This window comes from Rhodofomes roseus (genome assembly GCF_022264815.1).
Source record: "Rhodofomes roseus strain CIRM-BRFM 1785 chromosome Unknown C8Q71scaffold_1, whole genome shotgun sequence".
Lineage (NCBI taxonomy): Eukaryota > Fungi > Basidiomycota > Agaricomycetes > Polyporales > Fomitopsidaceae > Rhodofomes > Rhodofomes roseus.
Window position 1 is genome coordinate 1,359,763 of NW_025952957.1, and position 22,783 is coordinate 1,382,545.

At 55.2% G+C, this 22,783-nt stretch overlaps 9 protein-coding genes across 9 annotated transcripts; 5 read left to right on the forward strand and 4 right to left on the reverse strand.

Moving 5' to 3' along the window:
* The first annotated feature begins 103 nt into the window (after nt 1–103).
* On the forward strand, nt 104–2,400 carry C8Q71DRAFT_730675 (ACBP-domain-containing protein). The gene is made up of 6 exons (XM_047922118.1): nt 104–482; nt 548–561; nt 631–694; nt 750–822; nt 871–964; nt 1,019–2,400. Exons 1-6 carry the CDS (start codon nt 367–369, stop codon nt 2,038–2,040), a joined length of 1,383 nt encoding a protein of 460 aa, XP_047784763.1. The 5' UTR covers nt 104–366; the 3' UTR covers nt 2,041–2,400.
* On the forward strand, nt 2,357–4,209 carry C8Q71DRAFT_800847 (nucleoside transporter-domain-containing protein; the record flags this gene model as incomplete). Its single annotated transcript, XM_047925945.1, has 4 exons — nt 2,357–2,788; nt 2,841–2,980; nt 3,034–3,669; nt 3,718–4,209. Coding segments are annotated over exons 1-4 (1,497 nt in total), but the record flags the coding sequence as incomplete, so codon positions are not given.
* Nucleotides 4,210–4,808: 599 nt separating this feature from the next.
* Nucleotides 4,809–6,160, reverse strand: C8Q71DRAFT_730683 (DUF1742-domain-containing protein). The gene is made up of 2 exons (XM_047922119.1): nt 5,625–6,160; nt 4,809–5,572 (listed from the first exon to the last, which is right to left on the reverse strand). Exons 1-2 carry the CDS (start codon nt 5,787–5,789, stop codon nt 5,051–5,053), a joined length of 687 nt encoding a protein of 228 aa, XP_047784765.1. The 5' UTR covers nt 5,790–6,160; the 3' UTR covers nt 4,809–5,050.
* On the forward strand, nt 5,512–7,667 carry C8Q71DRAFT_21407 (glutathione-dependent formaldehyde dehydrogenase). The gene is made up of 12 exons (XM_047917059.1): nt 5,512–5,957; nt 6,012–6,058; nt 6,117–6,158; nt 6,209–6,247; nt 6,304–6,334; nt 6,385–6,438; nt 6,489–6,568; nt 6,618–6,765; nt 6,821–7,169; nt 7,220–7,305; nt 7,358–7,446; nt 7,499–7,667. Exons 1-12 carry the CDS (start codon nt 5,825–5,827, stop codon nt 7,535–7,537), a joined length of 1,137 nt encoding a protein of 378 aa, XP_047784766.1. The 5' UTR covers nt 5,512–5,824; the 3' UTR covers nt 7,538–7,667.
* A 179-nt stretch (nt 7,668–7,846) lies between these two features.
* Nucleotides 7,847–12,445, reverse strand: C8Q71DRAFT_852476 (uncharacterized protein; the record flags this gene model as incomplete). Its single annotated transcript, XM_047926833.1, has 14 exons — nt 7,847–7,872; nt 7,936–8,099; nt 8,158–8,258; nt 8,305–8,504; nt 8,555–8,728; nt 8,782–8,980; nt 9,033–9,297; nt 9,355–9,520; nt 9,576–9,875; nt 10,010–11,482; nt 11,531–11,866; nt 12,022–12,060; nt 12,111–12,356; nt 12,406–12,445. 14 exons carry the CDS (start codon nt 12,443–12,445, stop codon nt 7,847–7,849), a joined length of 3,729 nt encoding a protein of 1,242 aa, XP_047784767.1.
* A 248-nt stretch (nt 12,446–12,693) lies between these two features.
* Nucleotides 12,694–13,306, forward strand: C8Q71DRAFT_793588 (single-strand binding protein family-domain-containing protein; the record flags this gene model as incomplete). The annotated part of the gene is made up of 4 exons (XM_047925483.1): nt 12,694–12,744; nt 12,799–12,911; nt 12,973–13,025; nt 13,083–13,306. 4 exons carry the CDS (start codon nt 12,694–12,696, stop codon nt 13,304–13,306), a joined length of 441 nt encoding a protein of 146 aa, XP_047784768.1.
* Nucleotides 13,307–13,625: 319 nt separating this feature from the next.
* Nucleotides 13,626–14,465, reverse strand: C8Q71DRAFT_697404 (uncharacterized protein; the record flags this gene model as incomplete). Its single annotated transcript, XM_047919969.1, has 5 exons — nt 13,626–13,748; nt 13,810–13,875; nt 13,936–13,955; nt 14,015–14,138; nt 14,196–14,465. 5 exons carry the CDS (start codon nt 14,463–14,465, stop codon nt 13,626–13,628), a joined length of 603 nt encoding a protein of 200 aa, XP_047784769.1.
* Nucleotides 14,466–14,870: 405 nt separating this feature from the next.
* Nucleotides 14,871–20,175, forward strand: C8Q71DRAFT_21868 (uncharacterized protein). Its single transcript, XM_047917085.1, has 18 exons — nt 14,871–15,219; nt 15,413–15,453; nt 15,499–15,549; nt 15,605–15,703; nt 15,761–15,939; nt 15,992–16,009; nt 16,065–16,153; nt 16,207–16,564; nt 16,619–16,698; nt 16,750–17,327; nt 17,376–17,863; nt 17,923–18,535; nt 18,587–18,666; nt 18,723–18,926; nt 18,978–19,266; nt 19,324–19,508; nt 19,563–19,685; nt 19,738–20,175. The coding sequence occupies exons 1-18, from the start codon at nt 15,097–15,099 to the stop codon at nt 19,920–19,922; spliced, it is 3,783 nt and encodes a 1,260-aa protein (XP_047784770.1). The 5' UTR covers nt 14,871–15,096; the 3' UTR covers nt 19,923–20,175.
* C8Q71DRAFT_21954 (uncharacterized protein) lies at nt 19,986–22,736 on the reverse strand. Its single transcript, XM_047917095.1, has 6 exons — nt 21,857–22,736; nt 21,215–21,797; nt 21,024–21,157; nt 20,433–20,969; nt 20,257–20,368; nt 19,986–20,201 (listed from the first exon to the last, which is right to left on the reverse strand). The coding sequence occupies exons 1-6, from the start codon at nt 22,567–22,569 to the stop codon at nt 20,082–20,084; spliced, it is 2,199 nt and encodes a 732-aa protein (XP_047784771.1). The 5' UTR covers nt 22,570–22,736; the 3' UTR covers nt 19,986–20,081.
* Between the last annotated feature and the right edge of the window lie 47 nt (nt 22,737–22,783).

Genomic DNA, 22,783 nt, shown 5'->3' on the forward strand with positions numbered 1-22,783 from the left:
GATGCAGATACACTCCGTAAATGATCATTTGAGCCTGCCTGTACTACATACATGACTTCGACTTTCCTACGACTAGAATTTAGTAACTTAGAAAGACAGCAAGAGATGGCCTCGGCTCAGTGTTTCGCCATGTCACGCAGCCTCGGCGTCGAGCCCGAAAGCAGCTGATTCTCACAACGACACCAATGTGCTTCCGACCTTCCCTGGCCAGTCTTCCTGTTACCTCCGACTCCAGGTAGTCACGCTCAAGACATTGCTCTTTTGCTTTTGCTGTCATAAGGCTACCGTGTTCTGCTTGCTATAGCTGTCCTCTCTTCACGACTCTACGACTTTGCTCGGTCGCGCGCTGACACCGATCCAGACGAGATGGACTCACGGGAGCTGATAGATGCGCAATTCGACCGCGCAGTGGAGATTGTCCAGGGCCTACCCAAGAATGGACCGATACAGACCGGTTACGAAGAGAAACTGACGATGTACAGGTTTGTGATGCTTGATGCCCACTCGAGGACGCCACAGCTGACAGTGATGGTGTGCATACGACCAGCCTGTACAAACAAGGTACTCATTGCCATCTCAATGTCCACGTCAGGGTACCATCTGCTAACAACCCGGGTCGTTCCATTGTAGCCACGGTAGGCAATGTGCAATCGCCGAGGCCGAGCGTGTGGGATATGCTGGGCCGGGCGAAATGGTACGCGCGCAGATCGTCTCGCGTGCCGGCTTCGTGCTCAGCGGTACGTCCGTAGGGATGCATGGGCCAAACATAAGGACTTGGACCCATATGAAGCAAAATGGCTATACATCGAGGCCTTGTTGAAGGTGCGACCAGTGTCCCGTCTCTGTGACGTCTCTAGACAGTTCTCTTAGGTATTGCGGAGGTATTCCGACAAGACTGTGGCGATGGACTTAGTGCGGGAGTTGGAGTCGTACACGGGGGACCCTTCAAATATTGTCATGAGTGGTGCGTCCGCGCTATGCTCTCACCACCGTTCTTTCCTGTACTTATTACCGGCAGGCTCGCTGTCTAGGTCCGCTGGATCTAGCTCTTCCGGATCGACAATTTCCGACGATCATCCCGCCGCACCTTACCAACCTGGCGCCCTGCCTGCACACCTGCGCAACGCCCAGAGCGCAGGACTTACGGTCCCAGGCCAAATGCCTGACCCTCGGACAGACGAAAGCAGCTCTGAGGATGGCGAAGAAGAGAATGATGAAGTTCCCCCTGTTCCATCTGTGTACGCGCAAAGCCAAATGAATCGCCCACAATCCTCCATGTCTTCGCGCCGCTACCGCACACCTATGGCAGGATCTACCATGATATCACCTCCTCCTGTGGGTATGAATATACCCGCTATCCAGCCTCTTCCCGAGTTCCAGACAGAGTCAGCGTTCGCGGGTCCGTCTGCGTCCTCTGGGTACAACCAGAGTCTCACATCCTATCGCGACCGTGCACCAATGACACCGCCCAGTGACCGCACCTCCGAGTACCACCATCCGCCGGTCGCGTACAGACCCGCCAGCCAGCAGCAGCAACGCCGGCCATATGCCAGTATACCCAGTGTGCAGCCGAGACCACCTTCGCGACCCTCGTTGGAACGAGCGGTCGAGCACGTACAGGCGACCCTTGTCGCCTTGACGGAGCGGATAGAGGCGCTGGAGGCCGTCGCTCGACGCTCTACGACCTCTTTCTCCCTACACGGGAGCAGCTCTCCGTGGGCCTCGGGTCAACAAACCGGCGTGGACCTAGATGACATGGGCATGTGGTCGCTGGCCCTTCACCCTCTTGCTCATGCCACCACCCTCGCAAGACATCTGGCAGCGTTCCTCGCGACCAGTCGCGGCCGCTCGCCGACGTTCATCGTAGTCCGTCGGCTCTTTCTTGACATATCATTCCTGCTGTGTCTGTTGGCGCTTATGAAGGCGGCATGGAGGCGAAGTGGGATGCGGCGAAGGGAGGTCCTGGCTGCGTTGGCCGGGCTGTGGCGGGCTATTGCTGGTCAATCACCGCCGCGGAGGCTCGTAAATCGAGGAGTATGAGGATCGCTTATATGCTCGCTATGTACATACTGCGACTCTTACGGAACAGGAACATACTCTTTGCTAGCTACATCTCGGAGGATTCTTCACTAGTCGGACTGTGACTTGTTACGGTGTAGAGGTTCCGTCCGAGTCATACAAGACTATGTTTGGGTGGCTCTCGGGATATGACCGTGCACAGGGGCGCACAGTTCCGCACAACTATTTGCACACAGCGGAAACACTGATACGTAACACGAGTACAAGCCCACCAAGAGCTGCAGTCGGAGGACTCAGCAGGGAGAGGTAGCACTGAGCGCCCATACAATAGACGGGGGTCGGCGGCCCGCGAAGCCAGAGGCCCTGTGCCTGCCAGATCCAGCGTGCGATCCATGTACCGAGTACGGCTCCCGAACCGCTGAGTCGCTGACACCGACACCGACTATTAGTTGACCATATCCTCACGCCGGAGGATGTTCCCTTAGCCCTTTTCCGCCACGTCCACATTCTCCTCGTCACCCAACATATCGACGGAACACCATGTCAGGAAGAGCAGCAAGACGGTCCTCGTCCGTCGACGCGGAGTATCAGCCGATACCGCAGGCCCCCGTAGCAGCGGGTCCAGCTACGAGGCATTCGCTTGATGTCAGCGAGGTTGACGAGGAGGATGCTGTGGATATCATGGAGGACGCGCCAGAGGTCGTCGTAGATGGCAAGATACGCGCGATACACTTCGTGCTGGGATGTGCCGTACTCCTCCCCTGGAATGGTGAGTCCGTCGGGTTGCGTGTCGCGCCGCATGTGCTGACGCTCAGCGAGAGCAATGATCACTGCTACTCCGTACTTCATGTCCAGATTGGACGGGTCCCCTCTGAAGGCGTCCTTCAGCTCATATCTATCCATGGCTTTCATGTTCTCCAATTTGATTTTCCTTGGGCACGCGACCGCTACTTCCAAGCAAGTACGTTGACTATGTTGTGCCCCTAATAAATCATGTATTCACCAACACCTCAGTCTCTCAGCACAGGTCGCATATCATGGTCACTGCTGATTATAGCCTTTGTGACTGCTGCTCTTACGCTGAGCACATGGATTCACGTCCACCCAGGGCTCTTCTTCGCGCTTATCCTCCTCGCTGCCATGATCAAGTCCGCTGCGGGGTCATACTTGCAAAGCTCAGTGGTCGCACTTGCTTCGCTGTTCGGACATGAGGCCATGCAGGCCGTCATGTCCGGACAAGCTGCTGTCGGTGTCGCCGTCAGCGGTGTACAGGTTCTCAGCGCGGCCGCATCCACGCATCGCGTGCCGCCCCCATCGCCTCAGACAGGAGACGACGAGCTCTCGAGGACTCCGGAGGAAACGTCGGCGTCTCTGTTCTTCGGTCTCTCGACAGTGTTCCTGTTCGTCACATATGCAGTGCATATCTGGCTGAAGACTCTACCTGCGTACAAGATGATCATCGCCAGACAACGGCCTCACGCGCCTGGGAGGCTTCCCTCCGATAGCCTCGGAAGCCCGGACGAAAGACGAGGTCTGACATCTAGCGGTCCCTCGCACAAGGGACGTAGCGGCAAAGCACAGATGCTCCGCCTAGGCAGGATCAACCTGCCGTTCAACTTCGCTGTGGCTTATGTGTTCGTGGTCACCTTGGTAAGTTGATCGTCGCGGGGCTGTGCGCATGCTAACCCACGACATTAGTCCGTGTTCCCGCCGATCACGGTGTCGATCCAATCCACGAATCCGAGCACGCACCCGCTGCTCTTCAGCGCGATGCATTTCTTCGTCTACAACATCGGCGACCTCACCGGCCGCTCGCTCTGCTCGCTTCCGCGGCTGCACATCTGGTCCGCCAAGCGGCTCCTATCGTTCTCGCTCGCGCGCACACTCTTCATCCCGCTCTTCCTTATGTGCAACATCCAGTGGGCGTCGCCAACCGCGATGAAGCCCGTCATCACGTCCGACGCGCTCTACATGCTCATCCTGGTGCTCTTCGGCGTCACAAACGGGTACGTGTCGAGCATGTGCATGATGTCCGCACCATCGGTCGCGCACAACCCACGCTTGAAGGGCCGCACGGAGGACGTGGACATCGCTGCGACGGTGGCGAGCTTCTGTTTGGTGATGGGACTGACGATGGGTAGCGTGGCGAGCTTCGCCGTCAGGGCGATGGTGTGCAACTGCAATCCTTTCCGCGATTGATCAGACTAGGAAAGTGCAGGATAGGATACGCAATCGGGCTAACGTTAGAATGACGGACTTGTACAAGCTGTAATCCATTCATCCACGAATGTGCGTAGATGTGTTGCCAGTCACGACTCTGCACCGTGCATCTTGCACCTTCCGGCACTTCCGGTCGCGGCGCCCGGCCGCCCGTTTCTTGGATTGGTTTGTCATCGCGTTGCGGAAGAAACCTCAAGCTTCCAAAGGAGAAGGGAGCAGTTCGGACCCTCTCGGGACATCGAAATGAAACTCAATCAGCTATTCCGCCTCTTCACTGTGGACTCTGACAGGGCGACCAGTGCACCGGTCTCGGAAACAACAGGAGCATTGCGCGCGAAATTGCACGGCCAAGGGCATGTAGCAGTGGTCATCCGCCGTCTCGCGTCCGCCAGACACGCTCAGCTGACCGAGTGTGGGATGTGGGTACATCCGTAGAGTACCGAGGCCCCAGAGGAGCGCGTCCTGTGATCGGCTGCGATCGAATAACAGTGTTCACAAGTCGAGAATTGTCAGCGTATCGGAACGACCGAGCTCACATAGGGGGCTCGGAGTGCTATTGTCGACTTGTTCTCGCCCTTTACACCGGAGCGTCTGTCCAGGATTATATTTGCGAGACACAGTCGAGGGAATTCGGTTCTTACCCGTACAGTCCGTCCGTGGTGACACAGCAAGAGGAAGAGTGAACGACAGCAACATCTGACAGACAAAAGGTTTGGATAGGCGCATTACTCTCCGAATACTTCCGAATTAAGAACAGCGGTTACTTACGAAAGCAAGAACTCCGCGCTCAGCACGCATGTGGATGCTATCGTCAAGCAGCGGGCGGCAGGGTTGCGCGAGGGGCTCCTGGAAGCCGTGGTGCAAGCTCCTTAGCCTGAGCTGCCTGTCTTCGTTTGCGATGCTCCGCGAGCCGCAAGGCGAAGATGTCGCGGTGTAGGGCGTATCGCTCATGCGAGGGTTTCATAGGAGGACTGGCTACTGTAGATGATGCTGAGCCGGTTGCCTTGGGCGGACTCTGGGAGCCCTTGTCCCCCGCCGACTCTGACTTTTTGTCGCCCTCGTCCCCGTCCTTATCTTTCTCTTTCGTGTCCTTCTCGTGCTTCTTCTGCCGTTCCTCCCACTCCTGCTTCACCTTGGCTATCTCGTCCGGGCTAAGACCCATCTTCGCGCCACCGGCCCCCACGCCGTCGCTCGCCTGGCCCACCTGACTGGCGAACCCGGGGTCTGAGAGATGTGTGTCGCATGTGTAAAGGAAGTCTACGGTCTGGATTGTCGCGAGGACGGTCGTGGACGGTTTGCGGCAGACATAGCACGGGCGCGCGGTGGCGACCGCCTGGGGGACGAGGGTGGACTGTCTGTGCGGACGCGGTGGAACACGGACTCACCCGCTTGTAGTAGATGTTCTGAAAAGACATGAGAGTACACGAGATGGCGCGGATGACCGCCTGAGCGACCCTGCCCCTCCCGACTCCAGACGGGCGATGATCAAGTGATAAGTCCCGGCCACGGAAGAACGCCCCGCCCGCCTTATAAACCACCCAGGCAGACATCGCCCCTCACACCGTCCTCCTTTCTCACAACACCCATGTCCACCGCAGGGCAAGTCATCAAGTGCAAGGCCGCCGTCTGCTGGGGCGCAGGCGAGCCCCTCAAGCTCGAGGAGGTCGAGGTCGCGCCCCCGCGCGCCCACGAAGTCCGCATCAAGATCCTCTACACAGGTGAGGCATCCTGCCGATCAGTCCGCTATTCAGAACTCATCCCCGACCGTGCAGGTATCTGCCACACGGACGAGTACACCCGCAGCGGCAAGGATCCCGAGGTACGCAGCGACCATCGCAGACACGTTCTCTAGCAGCTCATGCAGTGTCTGCCGTAAGGGCGTGTTCCCCGTCGTTCTCGGCCACGAGGGTGGTGGAATTGTGAGTTCAGTGATCTCGAGATCCTCCATCAGTCGTTGATCCGCTCGCAGGTCGAGTCCGTCGGCGAAGGCGTTACGAGCGTCTCTGTTGTACGTCTCCGATCGAGATTTCAATTCAACGCGTACCTGATATCGCTGGATGCAAGGGCGACCATGTCATTCCCCTTTACACCGCTGGTGAGTGTCGTGGGCAACGAGCCAGGTCCGTGAATCTGACGGAACGTCAGAATGCCGTGAGTGCAAGTTCTGCAAGAGCGGGAAGACAAACCTGTGCGGTAGCGGTGAGTACATATGCACCTGGAAGCTGATGTTCATGCTCAAGTCCATGAAGTGCGCGCCACCCAGGGTCGGGGTCTGATGCCGGACGAGTCTGTTCGGTTCACCTGCAAGGGCCAGCCAATCCACCACTTCGTGAGTACGCGAAATGAGGCTGCATATAGATGTTGACGTCGGTTGGTAGATGGGCACGTCGACCTTCTCGCAATATACTGTCGTCGCGGATGTATCCGTCGTGGCCGTGAGCCCGAAGGCTCCTCTCGAGCGTGTCTGCCTGCTCGGTTGTGGTATCACCACCGCCTGGGGAGCAGTCGTCAAGCAGCCAGGCATCCGTACGTCTAGCGTAACCAGACCAGGCATACCCCTCACTGACGTCCTTCGATCCAGCGGGCAGCACCGTCGCTGTGTTCGGTTGCGGAGCCATCGGTCTCGGCGTCATCGCGACGTCCGCGCTCGTCAAGGCCTCGCGCGTCATCGCCGTCGACACGAACCCTAACAAGGAAGCGTGGGCGAAGAAGATGGGCGCGACGGAGTTCGTAAACCCGGCCAAACTCCCGGAGGGCAAGCGCATCCAGGACTACCTCGTCGAAATCACCGACGGCGGCCTCGACTACACGTTCGACTGCACGGGTAACGTCCATGTCATGCGTGGGGCGCTTGAGGCGTGCCACAAGGGATGGGGTGTCAGCACGATCATCGGTGTCGCTGCTGCTGGCCAGGAGATCTCCACCAGGCCGTAAGTCGTCTGATAATTCAGAGCTGTGACATGTACTGACTAAACACTAGGTTCCAACTCGTCACTGGCCGAACCTGGCGTGGATCGGCGTTCGGTGGTGTGAAGGGCCGTACCGAGATCCCCGGTCTTGTCGAGGGTAAGCTCGACCGAACCCAGGAGAATGACTGTCTAATTATCCGTCGTTACAGACTACCTCCAGGGCAAGGTCAAGATCGACGAGTACGTCACTCACAGCCGGACGCTGGACGACATAAACGCCGGCTTCAGCGACATGCACGTAAGTCCTTGCACATTTTCTCAAAGTCGTTAGTCTGAAGTCTTCTTTCCAGGCCGGAGATTGCATTCGTTGTGTAGTTGACATGTCGTAGAGTTTGCCGACGTGCCGATCGAGAAAAGTGTGGGCAAGAGATGACATGTAGCTGTAACATTGTACCACCACATCAATACAACTGGTCTTTAGTGCAAGCGAAACCTCGGTGCAGAAGAGTACAACGTCGTAGGTTATGTTCAAGGGACCCACCTAAGTGGGATTCAATGGATCAAGGGATGGTAGCAATTCCTTCAAAAGAATTGATTCACTACATGTTGGCTGTTGGTCGTCACCGTACCTCTGCATCTATTCGTACATGGCCTGCTCTCGTGTATTTGCAGTCTATACAAACGATTTGGCATGTTATTCATTGAGTAAGTTCCAGGACGATGCCTGGGACGCGTAGAGTCAATCACCCGATGTCGCTACATCGTCGCCAAAAGGAATTCAACTGACCTGCTACGATGGTCTCACCACCACGGCGTATCAGTATCCTGCCCATGTCCTTATTCACAGAGAATGGTTCTATCGGAATGGGCTGCGCCTTTGCGGAAGGACCGGACGTGCCGCTAGCACGCAGTGAGATTTGCACCTCCGCCGATGCGCCCTTCGTTAGAACACTATAGACGAGATTGCAGTTCACCGAGGTCATTTTACATTCGATACAATGGCACGTACCGAGGATTATTCTTGATGACTGTGCCGGTGGCTCGGTCTAGTGTTGCGAGGAGTTTCGAGATGGATGCGGGGACGTCGTGTGAGTGGTGGTAGAGTTCGACCTACGGAGAGTTCATACATGCCTTCTTTCATGACGAGTCGACGTACCGATGCCCCGACGGTGATGGGTATGTCGATGTCGAAGATGATGACCCTCGCAGTGAAAGAGATAGATAGCGGAATGACATCGGAAGGGCGGCAAAGGACGCTCCCGATGGCAAGGTGGGCAGGGTCGACGGACGTCAAGTAGAGAATGACGTTGGCACCGTCAATCGCCCAAGGCAAGCTCTTGTCGTCACTCATGATCGCTGCAATCCAATGCTATTAAATGCCGAGCATGTGCAAGGGCTTCACGTACACTTTATGACCGCGGTTCCGTCTCCAGGCAGGATGCGGAGGCGTTCGCCCACTTGCACGACGCCGCCGCATATACGACCGGCAACCCCTAGTCCAGCACCCTGTTCTCTGAAGACATTGGAAATTGGGAACCGTAGTGGTGCAGTTACGTTCCGTGATGGAGGCTCCAAAGCGTCTAAGGCATTGTCAGGGTATCGAGGCACACACCACACCCACTATGACACTGACCTAGGAGGTCTGTCAACGTAGGACCGGAGTACCACTTGGATAGGGTTGCAGCTTCAGGACCTTGCCGGGTCGTGAGGTTGATGCCGGCCATTGCGCCGACGGGGACGAACTTGGTTTTGGAAGGATGGAAGCCGGAGTGAATCAAGAACGGTGTTAGAGCATCGCATATCTCCTCATAACGCGTCTTTTCCCATTGCACCTAGACAGTTGCTCAGCGTCATCTACATAGCAGTAGCACGAGTATAGCATACCTGATCCAACTTGTTGACGGCGACGACGACTTGGCTTACACCCAAGCTCCGCACGAGGAGCAGATGCTCCCGCGTCTGCCCGCCTCTTTGGAAGCCTGCCTCAAATTCACCTGTCGCAGCATCAACGACGAGAAGAGCGGAATCGGCTTGCGAGGCTCCGGAGATCATGTTAGGTATGAAGTCCTTGTGTCCGGGTGCGTCCAGAATCGTGATCTCCCTGTGCGGCGTGCTTAAAGATTGCAGAGCGATGTCCATGGTAATACCACTGCAGAAGTACATATATGTGAGCGGTCAGTCGAGAAGCACAAACCGTTATACTGACCGTTCACGCTCCTCCGTAGTACCGTCGAGTTCCCAGGCCCAACTGAAACTGCTCTTTCCGATCTTACTACTGCCACGCTCATTGGCGATTCGCTTCTTCTCGTCCATGCGCCCAAGCTCGTATAGCAGTCTACCCATGAGGGTTGACTTGCCCGCGTCGACATGACCTGCATACAGTGTCTGAGGTGACACATCGTGGCTTGAAATGCCGAACAATCGCACCGATCACAACAAGACTCAGACCGCGCCTCTCGGCCTGTTCTTGAGTTTGCAGTTCTGCTTTCACTTGCTCGAGGAGCTTATCCAAGGCAATGGCAACCTTCGGCGGTTCTTCCTCCACAATCGGTTCGTCCTTGGGTGCTAGGTTCAGACCGGATATGTCCATCTCGGCCTGACCACTCGTTTGTTTAGCGGGTGGATTCTGGCCGGTCGCAGCGATTGTAGCTTTCTTCGTCGGTTTTGCCAGTGACGTATCTTTCTTAGACTGCGCCAACTTGGCTGCTTTCTCGCGCTCTTTGGCAGCTACATTTCATTGACATACATAGCAATAGTTAGCACATCGTCAGCGTCCATAAATTAAGAAGCGGCAGCATCAACAATAGAATGGGAAAGAGAGGAACGTCCTGAAGGAGGTGAACGTGGAAGAGGCAAAGCACCGGAAACAGAGCGTGGCGCGAGCGATGTCCCCCGCCGAGCGTTGAAGACGATGTCATCCGGGCTAGGTACGTCAAAGGCGAAGCCGCGAAGAGCTGCCAACTCCGGGGCTGGAGGGAGCAAGCTGTCGCGCTTGCTCGAGCGTTTCGACTTCTCTGACTTGCTGCGCGTCGAGCTGTGTTGAGATGCACTACCCTGTGACCGACTGGACGATCTCTCCATGCGACTCGTGTGTTGGCTGTCGGTGTCTTGGATTGTCATCAGAGCGGTTTCTTCGACGAGAATAGAGGCGAACGGCGAGGGTGACGCACGAGAGCGGGTAGCTTGTGGCGAGAACAATGGTGATAACGGTGCAGCCGGTGGTTCCTCAGGGACAGGCTCGGATTCACGTCCAGCCTTTCGCTGCGCAGCCTTGCTCTTCATCGTCAGCTTTGACGGCTTTGTTTCCTTCGTACTACTTATTCGCGGCGACAACGCATCAGGCGTCTGCGCGACCGGTGGTATCGAAGGCGGCAGCATAGACCGATCTTTGGACATAAGGCTGCTGAAGGTCTGGTAGGAGGTCGTGATAGCTGTCGTTGCAGTGCCGCCGTTGGCCACGGGTTGCAAATATTTGGTATGGGTCTTGTTCAAGACTGACGAAGTGTGAGATGGTGGAGGAGCTGCTTTCTTCGGCTTCGGCAACCACGGCCCCTGCTGTTGCGCAGCTTTGGCCTGGGCTAACATGGCCAGTTTGGAAGGCTGCTTCCCGACGGATTGTGTGGATATGCTTGACTGGGTGTCTCGTGGTGGAGATGAGGGCTGAGCCAGACTCAACTCGCGCGTTGCTGTGACCGCTGGAGATACCCGACGGGGAGGTTTTGGCGCCTGAGGCCGTGGAGGGGATGGTATCTCTATGCGAGTTGGGGCGGGGCTAGGCTGCTCGACAGAGTGCCCCGGGGGCGGTGGCGCAGTCTCACCAGCTATAGGTGTCGTATTGTCAACGGCCTGATCGACAGCCTCCAACTCCAGCGCAGTTGCTATCGCTCGACGGACGTGGGACGACATGGACGATGAACCAGTGATAGTGGATGCGTCGTCGACATCATTGGCGAAGGACATCATGGATGCGGCGGAGGGTCTGAGACCAGGATAAGTCATGAGAGACTCGTCCCCGTCGTCCGTTGTGTATGACCCCGAGCTGATACTGCTCGCGCTCGACCGAGCACTCGACCTTGAACTCGCGAGGGAAGAGAGCTTGGACTTCTTCTCGCTAGCAGGCTTTATCGTGGACTTCTTCGTCAATATCGAAGGTATATCCGGGATGGACTCCATGGCAGGGACAGGGACAGGCGTGCCTCGCTCGGGAGACTTGGAGGATGGAGTTCGTGACCCAGAGGGAGTTGCGGAGGGAGCAGGCTCATGATATGATAGTCGTTGAAGCGCCGATGTTGATGGAGACGGAACAACGTCGTTAGGATTCGGCAATGTGCGTTCTGAACAATACTCAGAGAAACACATGACAAAATAAGGAGATCACACACCAATAACTTGCCCGTAGTCTGTCGTTGATGTCATCGAAGTAGCGTACGAGACACGCGGTAGATTGGGCACCCGAGGACGTGGTGTGAGACTAACATCAGACTCAGAGCGCTCGGTCTTCTCCTCGATCGTACTGAGATTTGTGTGGACAAAATCAGGCGAGGGCTCCGAGTAATCAAAATCCTGTTCTTCGGCTTGCATTTGCGCCAATCGTATGAGCGGGATGTTGGATCTACCTGACATGGCAGGGGGGACAAAGCTAGGGTATACAGGTTGATAGTCTAGGGCTTCGGTTTCGTCGTCTTGGGGCACAGGCGGTAGAGGCTTTTCTACCGGGTCTGGTCATACGGACAATGGTGAATGTTGACGTTCCAGGGTACGCTCGGGGGACAAGAACCACGCTCCAGCCTCAATTCCACGTTCGCAGGGTTCGTAGGAATGTGACGGTGGCAGGAGAAAGGAACACGAATAAGATATGACATCGACGACCCACCTTTGCGCTCTTGAGCTGCTCTCTTCCTCTCCTGCTCCTCTGTGAACCCGTCAAGCCATGTCAATTGCAGCCCAGCCAACAAAACGTACCCAGGAGATAGTTGACGCTCTTATCAACGTCGTACTGGTAGTAATACAGGGCATCCTTGACCTCCTGGTCTGACAGGCCTGACTGTTCTGGGGATCCGATCGCTACTCTGACTTGCTCCAGCCCCAGAATCAATTGTTCTGCAATGAGGTCAACATGGCGCAAGTGTGTGCCGAAGGGATACTTGCCGTATTCTGCAGGGTCCATGTCTTCCTCTCCGCCATCCGATACATAGTCCTCGAGCTCCTCTGGACAATCGCGTCAATCCAGCGGCTAGAGACGGGGATACTGCAGTACCTTGGATATTGATATTGCGTACAAATCTGTGACGAGACATTATGGATACACGAGATACACACAATGATCAAGAAAAAATAAGGATATATCCCGGATGGGGGAGGGCGAGCGATGCAATGAGGGTTTGGCGGCGAGACCGGCTCAAGCCATGCGCGGTTGCGTCACGACGTTACGCACTCACGTGCATGCCGTCACATCCGCCGTTGCTCACTGCTCAGGCTCGCCGATCAAGCGAGTCCTCGCTGTCCTCACCAGGGTCTCCCGAGTCTTCATCCCATTTGTTGCAAAATGTTCGCCTTCTCGCAGCGCATTGCTGCGGCTACGCGCGCATCCACGAGGGTAAGCTATAGGAAGCGCTAGCAGTCTTCCTTCATTTGACACCACTTCTGGCAGGCCTTCTCTACCACTCCTTCCCGATCTGCAGACCTGGCAAAACTCGTCTTGATTGGTCGCTTGGGCAAGGTTCCTGAGCTGCGTTACACCAGGAACAACAAGGAATACGTGCAGTGCGTTACTCAAGCCTCTACGTAGCGTCTTCAGGTTGAATTGATGCACGTTTGTGGATAGATACACCGTGGCAACTACGAACTACCCTCCTCCTCCCCTCAATTCCGATGGCAGTGAGTCAAATCAACTGCTAATGCGTCGTACTTAACGCGCTTCGCACTCTACGACAGCGCGTAATGATCCGAAGACGACATGGCATAGCATCCTGTCTTTCAATGAGGGTGTCAACAACTATCTGCGCATGCTGAAGAGTGGATCCCAAGTCTATGTGGAGGCCAACTTCGAGCTGCGGGAGCCTGACCCTGTTGCTGAAGCGGATAGCCCGCAGGGTCAGCGGCAAATCTTCCTGCGCCATGGTTCGTTAACAGTGCTGCTTGCTATCTGTTTACACTAACAACCCCTGACAGAAACGATACGGGTGCTGAGGAGCCCGCTGAAGCAACCAGTCGAGGAGGAGGCTTCAGAGTAAGACTCCCCATGGCTTCTCTCTTTACATGTGACTCGCCCTCGATTGCACAGTCGTTCGTTGAATATACGTATATCTCGTATCCGTTAATACATGACATCAGCCTAGAAGTCGTGGTCGTCGCGATACTCAAGCTCGGAGTGCTCGTGAAGTCGTAATGACAACCCAGTGGAACTGGATGGCTCTGTCGTCCATGCCTTGTTCATAATACCTAATAAATACCGGGGCCAACGGAAGAGAGGAATGTTCATACGGTGCTTTCTCGAGTGTCCCTTGGAGGGACAGGCATCGGCATCGAGGCTGTTGGCAGGGTGAATTCGTCATCCCTGGACAATTTTTTGAGGTAATCCCGGACCGCCGCAACAACTATCTGGAAGCCAAGCGCGACTTAGTAGAAGGGCAAGGGCACATAATTGTAGACGGACACCCACATGATGATCGTCGGCACTCGATCCTGAATAGCATGCCACTACTGCGATCGGACAGCACGGTGCATTCTTGATATTGTGCTCTTCAGCGTCCTCTCACCTATTAGATAGGACCGAAGGAGGGTTTACCTCAAGCCAAATAGGGAACGCTGCAATCGAAAGTCTCGGATCAGCCACTGCGTCACTTCGGAGACACATGCACACTGACCCCCTCCATTGATCCTGTAGTTGCCTTCGATACCTAGCTGTTTTGGCGTCTTGCCCATAGCACCCATGCCTTTCTCGACGTAGTAGCTGGAGTGACCCGTGCGGCGCACAACAGCAATCATACCCTACCCATGGAAGCCAGTAGGACACAGCGTCCCGACATACGTTCCATGACCACTCACCTCAAGGCACGACCAACTGTCAAGACTGACATCGCCGACGCCGGAAAGCCCGCCCAGGTCACCGACGGTACACGCAAACAAAGTATGACCAGCGATGGTCTCAATAGAGATCACAAGCCCTTTCCCCTTGGCGTGACGCGAAGACGCTCGGAACCGTTTTCGAAGAGAGAGACCGAGCGTGACGGCGTCGTTGGCGTTGAATGAGCGGAAGCGATAGATAGATTCCTCGTTGAGAGCCTGGCTGGCCAGTTCAGCGTCACTGGGAGGCATTGGCGTATGAAAGCCGTTGAACATAGAGAGTTGGCTGGCGTTCGATGCTTTTGGGATGACTCTCGATGCAAGCGATGGCGTGAGTCGTGAGGATGAGATTAGACAGCAGACGCGATATAAAGCTCAGAGGAGGTGAAGAGACATTACGGCACGAGGGGTGCGGCGTGCAAGGGGCAAGCGCGAAGACATGAGGCGTTCGTCGACAATGGGCGTGTTGATTGTTCTGAGCCTCCGATCCCGAACCTCCAGAATCACATACACATCCGGCAGTGGACTTGGCCGCACAAGCCCCATTGCTTATGTATAACGATGTCCTCCACAGGTGCATGTCAGAGAGTTTGCCGCTAACTATGGGCGAGGTCAGAGGCAAGGCGTGCTGATTGTGTGTGGAGTTACAGACTAGTCGCGTCTTGAAGCTTGAAAGCATCAACTTGAACGCCGCACGCGTCTCGGCTGTTCAGCGCGACCCTCATGTCCGTCTATCGAGAACCTCTGAATCCATGATTTCCTGTGGTGGATCCCCCAAACTCCTCTGACAAGAAGATCAGGACGAACGCCACGCTGTGCCGGGGAAAGTCACCACTACATAAGGGTTGAACGTGGTATCTGCTCGACGCAGTCGCAGCGAGCCATGTCGAGCGCGATGACGATCCGTCCGGACGTCATGGAGCCTGTTTCCCAGGAAGACGATAGCAACTTTCGAATGAGTCTCCAAATCACCATGGAAAAGCTAGTTGGCGATGCCGTAGGCAATGTGAGTGCGTCAAATTCATAGTGGTCATTGGGCTAGAAGGAACATGCGATGTATGAACCGCGTGTTTGAGGTGTTTGCAGACATGCCCGTGGCTCCATCAGGCGGTGCTGCGCTACCTCTATGAATCGCATGGCAAACAGTACCGTGTTCACGAATCGACGGAAGACTAAATCGATATAATTTCTTTTCACAGATGAGCATCAGTCCTAGCAGTCGGGATGTAGTCCTTGCGACGTATGTCCCACGCACTATCGTGTTTTCTGGCTGACGTCTGTCTAGACGAAATGGCCTCTTCATCATCGACTTGGAAGCGCCTCTAAACGTACCTCGGTTCGTCTGAATAACACCGCTTTCCGCATATGCTTCGATTCCGAACTCTTGCTAGCTTTCTTCCCCAAGGAGGTACTTGGGATGTCGCCGACGTGCAATGGAATCCGCACCTCTCTCGCAGCGAATACATTGTGTCAACCTCAAGCGAGAAGCTGTATGTCTTTAAGAAGAGATTACCCCTGCTTGGGCCGCTGTCTGACAGCTTCGCTAGCCTCATATGGAACCTCTATATGACCGGGAAGACGTCTATTGAGCATGTTCTACGCTCGCATTACCGTGCTATCACCGATATCAACTGGCACAACACAGAGCCCGACGTAGTAGTGAGCACAGGGATCGACTCATGGCTATGGGCTTGGGACCTCCGTGCGGCACAAAAGCCAGTGATGGGTAAGCGACATCCCTGTGTGCGTAAGGACGAAGTCTCTAACTATCTCAACAGGTCTATGCGCCTTTGGTTGTGGGTAGACCATTCGGGTGCACGGCAAGTCAATGACTCATGACGTATCGTGCAGCTGGTGGTACACAGGTGAAGTGGAACCGCCAAGATAGTAATCTTTTGGCTTCTTCTCATCAAAATGAGGTTTTGCTATGGGATCGGCGGGTGCGCACTCTTAGACCCTGGTGTACGACGTTCGACCGCTGAGATTCGCACAGAAAGGTTCTCTCCCCGTGTCTCGTATCAGGGCACACACCGCAAAGATCTATGGTATTGACTGGGTGCACGGCCGGAGCAACGAGATATTGACCTGTTCATTGGACAAGTCAATCAAGCTCTGGGACACGCAGGATGTGCAACAGGATGGCGGACATGTCCCAAAGCTCAACATTCATACTGCTTATCCCGTTTGGAGAGCCCGTGATCTGCCCTTCGGTCGAGGCCTTCTGAGTTTGCCGCAGAGAAGTGAGACCGCTCTGGAGATGTATGCGTACGACGATCCGCATATACCGGTAGATGTCTTCCAAGGCCACGCAGACGTCGTTAAGGAGTTCGTTTGGCGAAGGGGTGGACAGGGTGAGATTCACTCCATCGGCATCTGGGATAGTACTCACATTCATTCTTGATCAGACTGTTCCGATTTCCAGCTGATCACTTGGTCTAAGGACAAGACTCTCCGGTTTTGGCCCATTGACGCAGAGTCAATGCACGTAAGTACCTCGAACACCTGTGTGTCTATCGGTACTTCATGAGTGTTGTAGAAAGCAGGACTATCTACACCTACGCAGCCTCATCGCCATGAAGCGCCCCGCCGCGAAACGAAGGTGTCATTTAGCAATCCGCCTGTCGGCAACGACTTGCCTCCCAAACTCTCTGCGCCCGTTGGTCATCGAGGTATACTTGCTGAAGTCCGAGCGCCGGTTCCCATTCGACCCTCTCATGCGAACAATCCGAAACTACCACTGGAGCGGGAATTGGCTGCGCCACAACAAGAGAACAATGATAGCAGCTCGTCGCGCGGGCCTTCGAAACCTATCCCCATCGCACAAGAGAGAGGAACAATGACCCGAGGTCATCTCGCTGGTCGGTCTGCTCCTATCACCCCTTACGGTTGGATTTCAAGCATCGAATTTGGGACAAAGAGGGAAGGGAGCTCAGGCCCGAACAACGGGACCGAGAGCGGAAATGTTTCCCGCGTGAACTCGGCGTCGAGACCGCCATCGGTTGCAAATCGGTCAATGTCTCTTGCCATGTCGAACAAACAACGCAACGGCGAGCGTAGAGGCAGTCAAGAGGATGACCATCGAGAAGGGGAACCAGGCCATTCTTTACACGACGAGTCAGGCAACTTCCTCCAGCGCTCAGAAGTGCACTAACGCGATTGCAGGATCACAAGCGTCATCAACAAACTGAGTACTTCGAAGGTCAAACTCGAAGACGCGCGAGATTTGACGAAAAAGCGGAAGTGCACCTTCGGCTTGCATGGTCCGTGGGGCGAAGGCACGTCGGTGTTCATCCGGACCACCTTCACCTTCCCCCGCGACTACCCTCAGGCCTCTTATCCGAACGGCATTCCAAGAGTCGACATGGACAGGACTCCACTCATTGATATGCCAACTCGCGCATTCATCCTACGACGACTACGCGTCATTCGGGAGAAGGAAAGACCATGCCTAGAGAAATGCTTGCGCTTCCTGCTCTTTGGCGATGACGAGAAACGTGACGGCCGTCGGAATGGAATAGACTCAGAGTCCTCATCGGATGAGGACATGCCACCATCGACTCGCCGTAACCGGGGCACTAGCTTCTCGTTGTTGAGGACCGACAAGAATCTCGCAGAGCCTCGGACATCTCAAGGTGTATTCGGGCCCAATGGTGAGCGGTGGTCTTGGCAATGTGCGCTACCGCCAGTAGATCTCAAGTTCGTGTTATAGGTCAACTGGTATGCTTCTTCCCTGCACCACCACGGATTGTCAAGAATGCTATGCGTGAAATCTCGGTATCGCCGTCGTTAGCGTCTCGTGGCCCGGACACGGCTCCTCGACTCTTCCAGTCGCCAGCCTTACTGTCTGACGCTGTTCGTCGGCTTACGGACGCCGCTCAGGACCGCGCCTCGACAACCAAGGCAAACAATCAAGCTGACGATGCGGGGAATATCCTGCGGATCATGACGAACCTGTTCACTTACTCGCAGCTCAAATCCCGGCGCGTCTCAGAACATTCTAGGCCTGTGGAGGACATACCTGCCAGTTATTCGCTGCTGCCGCAGAGGCGCAGTTCTGTTCTCATCAAGGATACAGCTGGTTTAGTCGGCATTGATGCCGTGATGGCCTCAGAGTATACGTTTGCCGTGGACAACCCTGCAGATTGCTGCAAAGAGAATGCTGACATTGCGAAGGCAAGAGGCCGGATCGACCATGAACGGATAATGCGGATACTGGAGGCTGTCTTCACGCAGGGGATGAAATCGGGTCACGCTGGGCATGTGTCGCATTCAACCATCACGCGTGACCATCGAGTGCTAGCCGTTCGGGTTCTAACGAAGCTGTAAGTGACAGACCTACACAATCGTCGCAGTCACCCAAACCAGTTGCGTAGGTATCAAGAGCTGTCCCAGAACAAGGACATACAGATGCTAGCCATGTTGTCTGCCCTCCTCCTGCGCACGACAGCTTCGCGTGAGTTGTCTGTCCGTTCTTCAGTGCTAGGGTCCCTTAATGTCGCATTTACGTAGCTGCTTTCCAACCACATAAAACGCCCGACATCGACACCCCGGAGTATCGTAGGGCACTCCAGCACAGGATCTCATTGTCTCCTATGTGGTCACGCACATCGCTCTCCCCGACGCCCGTCGCACCTCCTCTGTCCTCTCCCACTTCGTCACGGGGTTCTTGGTCGAGTCTGTTCAACACTAATAGTATGAGGCAACTCATGACAGGTACGACAGCGCTCCCGTTCCAATGAAAGTCTGCCTCACCACTTCATGCAGGCCCGAAGACCCGAATGCCCATCCCACTTCCTGATGGTGGTCATGTCACACGTGGATATCCATCACCAAACCCAGGACAGCATAGAGACTCGTCTGTACAACGTACGCCTCCGATAACTAAGTCGTGGTCGGAAGCGCCAAAAATATCCTCGTTGACGTCCACGGTCACCTTCTCCTCTGCGGGGCACACACGGCGACCAACCTTCTCGCAAGTCTTGTCGGCTCCTAGATTAGATCCTGAACAAAAACGGCTTAATGTTCACATTGCGTTCGAGCCTCCAGATCCTCTGTGAGCGAGTACTATAATCATCCCTCAGTCCATCCTGACCATGTACACTCCTTACAGATCTTTATTGCAGAAGAGCCTCCGGACACAGCTTCTATGTCATGTATTGGCATATGCAGAGATGCTCCTAGCATGGGGTCTACCTAACAAGCGGACAGAACTGCTCAAGTCCGTAGAGAGGGAGCTGCTCTCTACCGTGATGGACTCGGCAGTGTTTGACACTGCCGTTGCAGGAGATCGTCTAGGTATATTATTGCCCCTAGTGCTATATTCTAGTCACTCATTGCCAACGATGCAAGGTTGCGCCCGAATCTGCGAGCACGGGGTGCTTCAGAGCGACCACGACTCCAACACGGAATGCGCGATCTGTGGAGGAAACTCGCGACCGCCCACCTGTTCAGTCTGCCGTCTTCCGGCGAAGGGTGGGTTATCAACGATCATCGTCCGCATTACGTGACTGACAAGATGCATCAGGGATTTCGCATAACTGCCTCATCTGTGGGCATGTAACACATGTATCTTGCTTGGGGGGGAGAGCGATGCATCAAGTGGAGTGCGCTACCGGCTGCGGGTGCTACTGTACTTTCGCGGCGTCCGAGCCCTCTGCATCCATCAATGCTGGACATCTTCCACCGCCTGCGGGAGTGCTTAGGCTATGATCATTCTGAATCCTTGGAGGGCGTTTGCTCATCTTATTCTCATTCATGGACCCTGGACGACGTAGGCAACAGCTTCGCTGGGAGCTCGACGCAGTTGTACTTGACAATACGGATAGCGTAATGAAGATAGAGATAGATTTACATGAGACACGACCTCCACTAATTTGGCTCCTCTGATGGGGCGTCCTGGTACCAGTATTCCATCCCTGTATGTGACTCGTAATGTTTCAACACTTTGACCACTTCGGAGGCGGACAAAAATCTATTTGCTACAAGCATCTATGCTCATGACCTGATGAGTTGATGATATCAGCACAATGATAGGTACACGTACAACGAGAAATGCGCGGAGGGCTCCCCACCCGGCCGCACGGTGTATTGTGCGCCAATATTCGTCTACGAAAGCGAGGATCCCCTTGAGATAGCCCTTGAAGATGTATTCGGACCTAACGCACACTAGTCAGGACAGGATGTCGATGATCGTCCATGTCTTGTCGTCGTACGACTCACCGATGCAGCATAATCCACCGATTCCAGAGGGCCATCATCACCTTGTCCTCATCTCGTACGTCGTCAAGTTCAAATAGTTCTTCCTCCCTGTCCACGATCATCCACGAGAGTACACCGAACGGCTCTAGTGCCAATGAACTCAACAGGTCATATACTTTTGGACCGCCAGGGCGGCACGAGTACTCGCCGTCCGGTATGTATGGATACTGAGCTGCAGGGCCGAGGAGATCCGATGGGGGAGGGGGTGAAGGGTAACGCGCAGGCAAGGAGCCTCTCGTAGATAATGTGTGCTGCCTCCGTGGGGGGCCTGTTGTCGAACGAGTCCGGGTAGTAGCTTGAGCAGTACTGGATGGCGTCGGGGAAGGCTCGCGGAACTTCTTCGGTATGAGAATTGGAGAGAGCGGCCGTTGCGGAGGCCCAGGAACTTCATCAACGATGTCTGGAGGTATGGGAGAGCGCCGCTGTGCTTCTTCCATCGCCGGGGGCGGTGACAAGGCTGCTACCACAGGAGAAATCGACACGAGAGGCGGAGACACTCTGGCATGACGATGAGCAACCTCGTATCAGTCAGTGAATAATCAGGTCTCTTACCTGATTTCGGTTTGAGCATGATCATGCAGGACATCACTGTCATCTTCTGAGTCAGAGCTTGAGGCTTCATCCACTAAGCTGTCGGTGTCGTCCGGTATATCAGGTATCGTCAGCACGATCTCCCATGTTATCCCCTGAAGTATGATGAGTGCATATGAACCCAGATTCGAGAAGATGATGACTGTACCCACCTCTCGACGTTGAGACTGATTCCATAGTACCTTGACCTCATTGTGATCTTGTCGTAGATGGAAGGCCAACATCTCACGAGTATCAAATTGACCATGCAGACGACAGAGGGGACAGGACCAGGTGTCCATACCTCCCCGCCACTCTTCGTATATGTGGTCCGATTCGCTCCCCGACGCTTCCTGCGTCCCGGCCTCCCAGTCATACCTGTACACAACACCGACTGGCGCTGTAGGGGCACTCTTTGGTGCCGTTGCGATACCCGACCTTTCACATCTGTGCCTGAAACCGTTGTGTAGGTTACGCAACAGGAATGGGAGTTGCTTGAACTGCTGGAGGCGCGATGGTGCAAGCGTCAGTGCATCGAGTGCAGTAGCGAGCTGGTCAATGCTATCTTCGCCTTCATCGGAGCTATACGCCAAGTCGATGATATCGTCAGGAGTGCCAGCAGCTGCCTGGGACTTCCTTACCACCTTTGCAGGCGAAGGTAACTCCCATATCACTGCTTTACGCGCGGCCTTCCCTGGCATGGACACGTCGGTAGATCGCTTGCGTGCGCTTTTCGTAGCTCGTGCAATTTCATATCTGACATCAAGACATACCTATGAGCTCGTCTGGTGCTGGTCACACCCATACAACCGTACCTCTCAAGATCCTCGTCGTCACTACTGCGCGTCTCTTCACCGGCCCTTTGAATAGTGAGATGTGGTCCAACCACCCAGCCGTCCATGCCACCCTCGGCGTTGCGATTAGGACGCCTGGGCAGCTGGTTCATCCCTGGCCCCACTTGTACACGTCCAATCCGCTGCCCTCCGACCACTGCCGTATTGGAGATACCGGTGCGGCCAGGCGCCATCCGTCCGCCAACATCGTCCACGCCACGACGGCGCCGGGTTCCTGAGGATACATCATTGGCTTCGAGCCAAGGGGGAAATATGACCGTCTTCGTAGCCCTATGCGCAAGAGCCTGCGCCTTCGCGGCGGCGAGTGCGAACTGAGGCTGTCCACGTTGCAGCTGCACTGGCCCAGCTTGCTTTCGAGCTAACGTATGGGCTGGTCGTGTTTGCTGCCCACCTTCCGAACGCTGTTGAACGGGTGGCCCAGGTGGTCTGGCAGGTCGCCCCTCGACCCTCTTGGAAGCTGTTCCGCGGCCCGGGGGCGGACGCACTGGCGGCTGAGCTCCACGCATCGGCACCGGCGGTGCGCCAGGACGGCCAACTTTCCTCGCCGTTGTCCCTTGTATCGCCGCAGGTATATTTACTGCTGCAGGACGAATTCCGCTGGCAGTTTTTCGAGCACTCTTTGAGTGATCGATCCGTCGTTGGCCCGAGTTTCCTGGGGCATCATTTGGGTCCATGACATAGAGAGGCTCACAGGAGGAACTTTGTTAGAGCGGATTCGTTCTTCGAAGTAATCACAGCCTCTGCAGTCAGAGTGAATGGCCTATTTGATCACCACTGTTAGTAGAGGGTGAGAGTGTAGAACAGCAATCCCCGGAATGTCGCCGTTTGGGGATGATCCCCGATAATGTGGCGGACGGTTGCTTGTATCTATTAGGATCGCACGCCTTT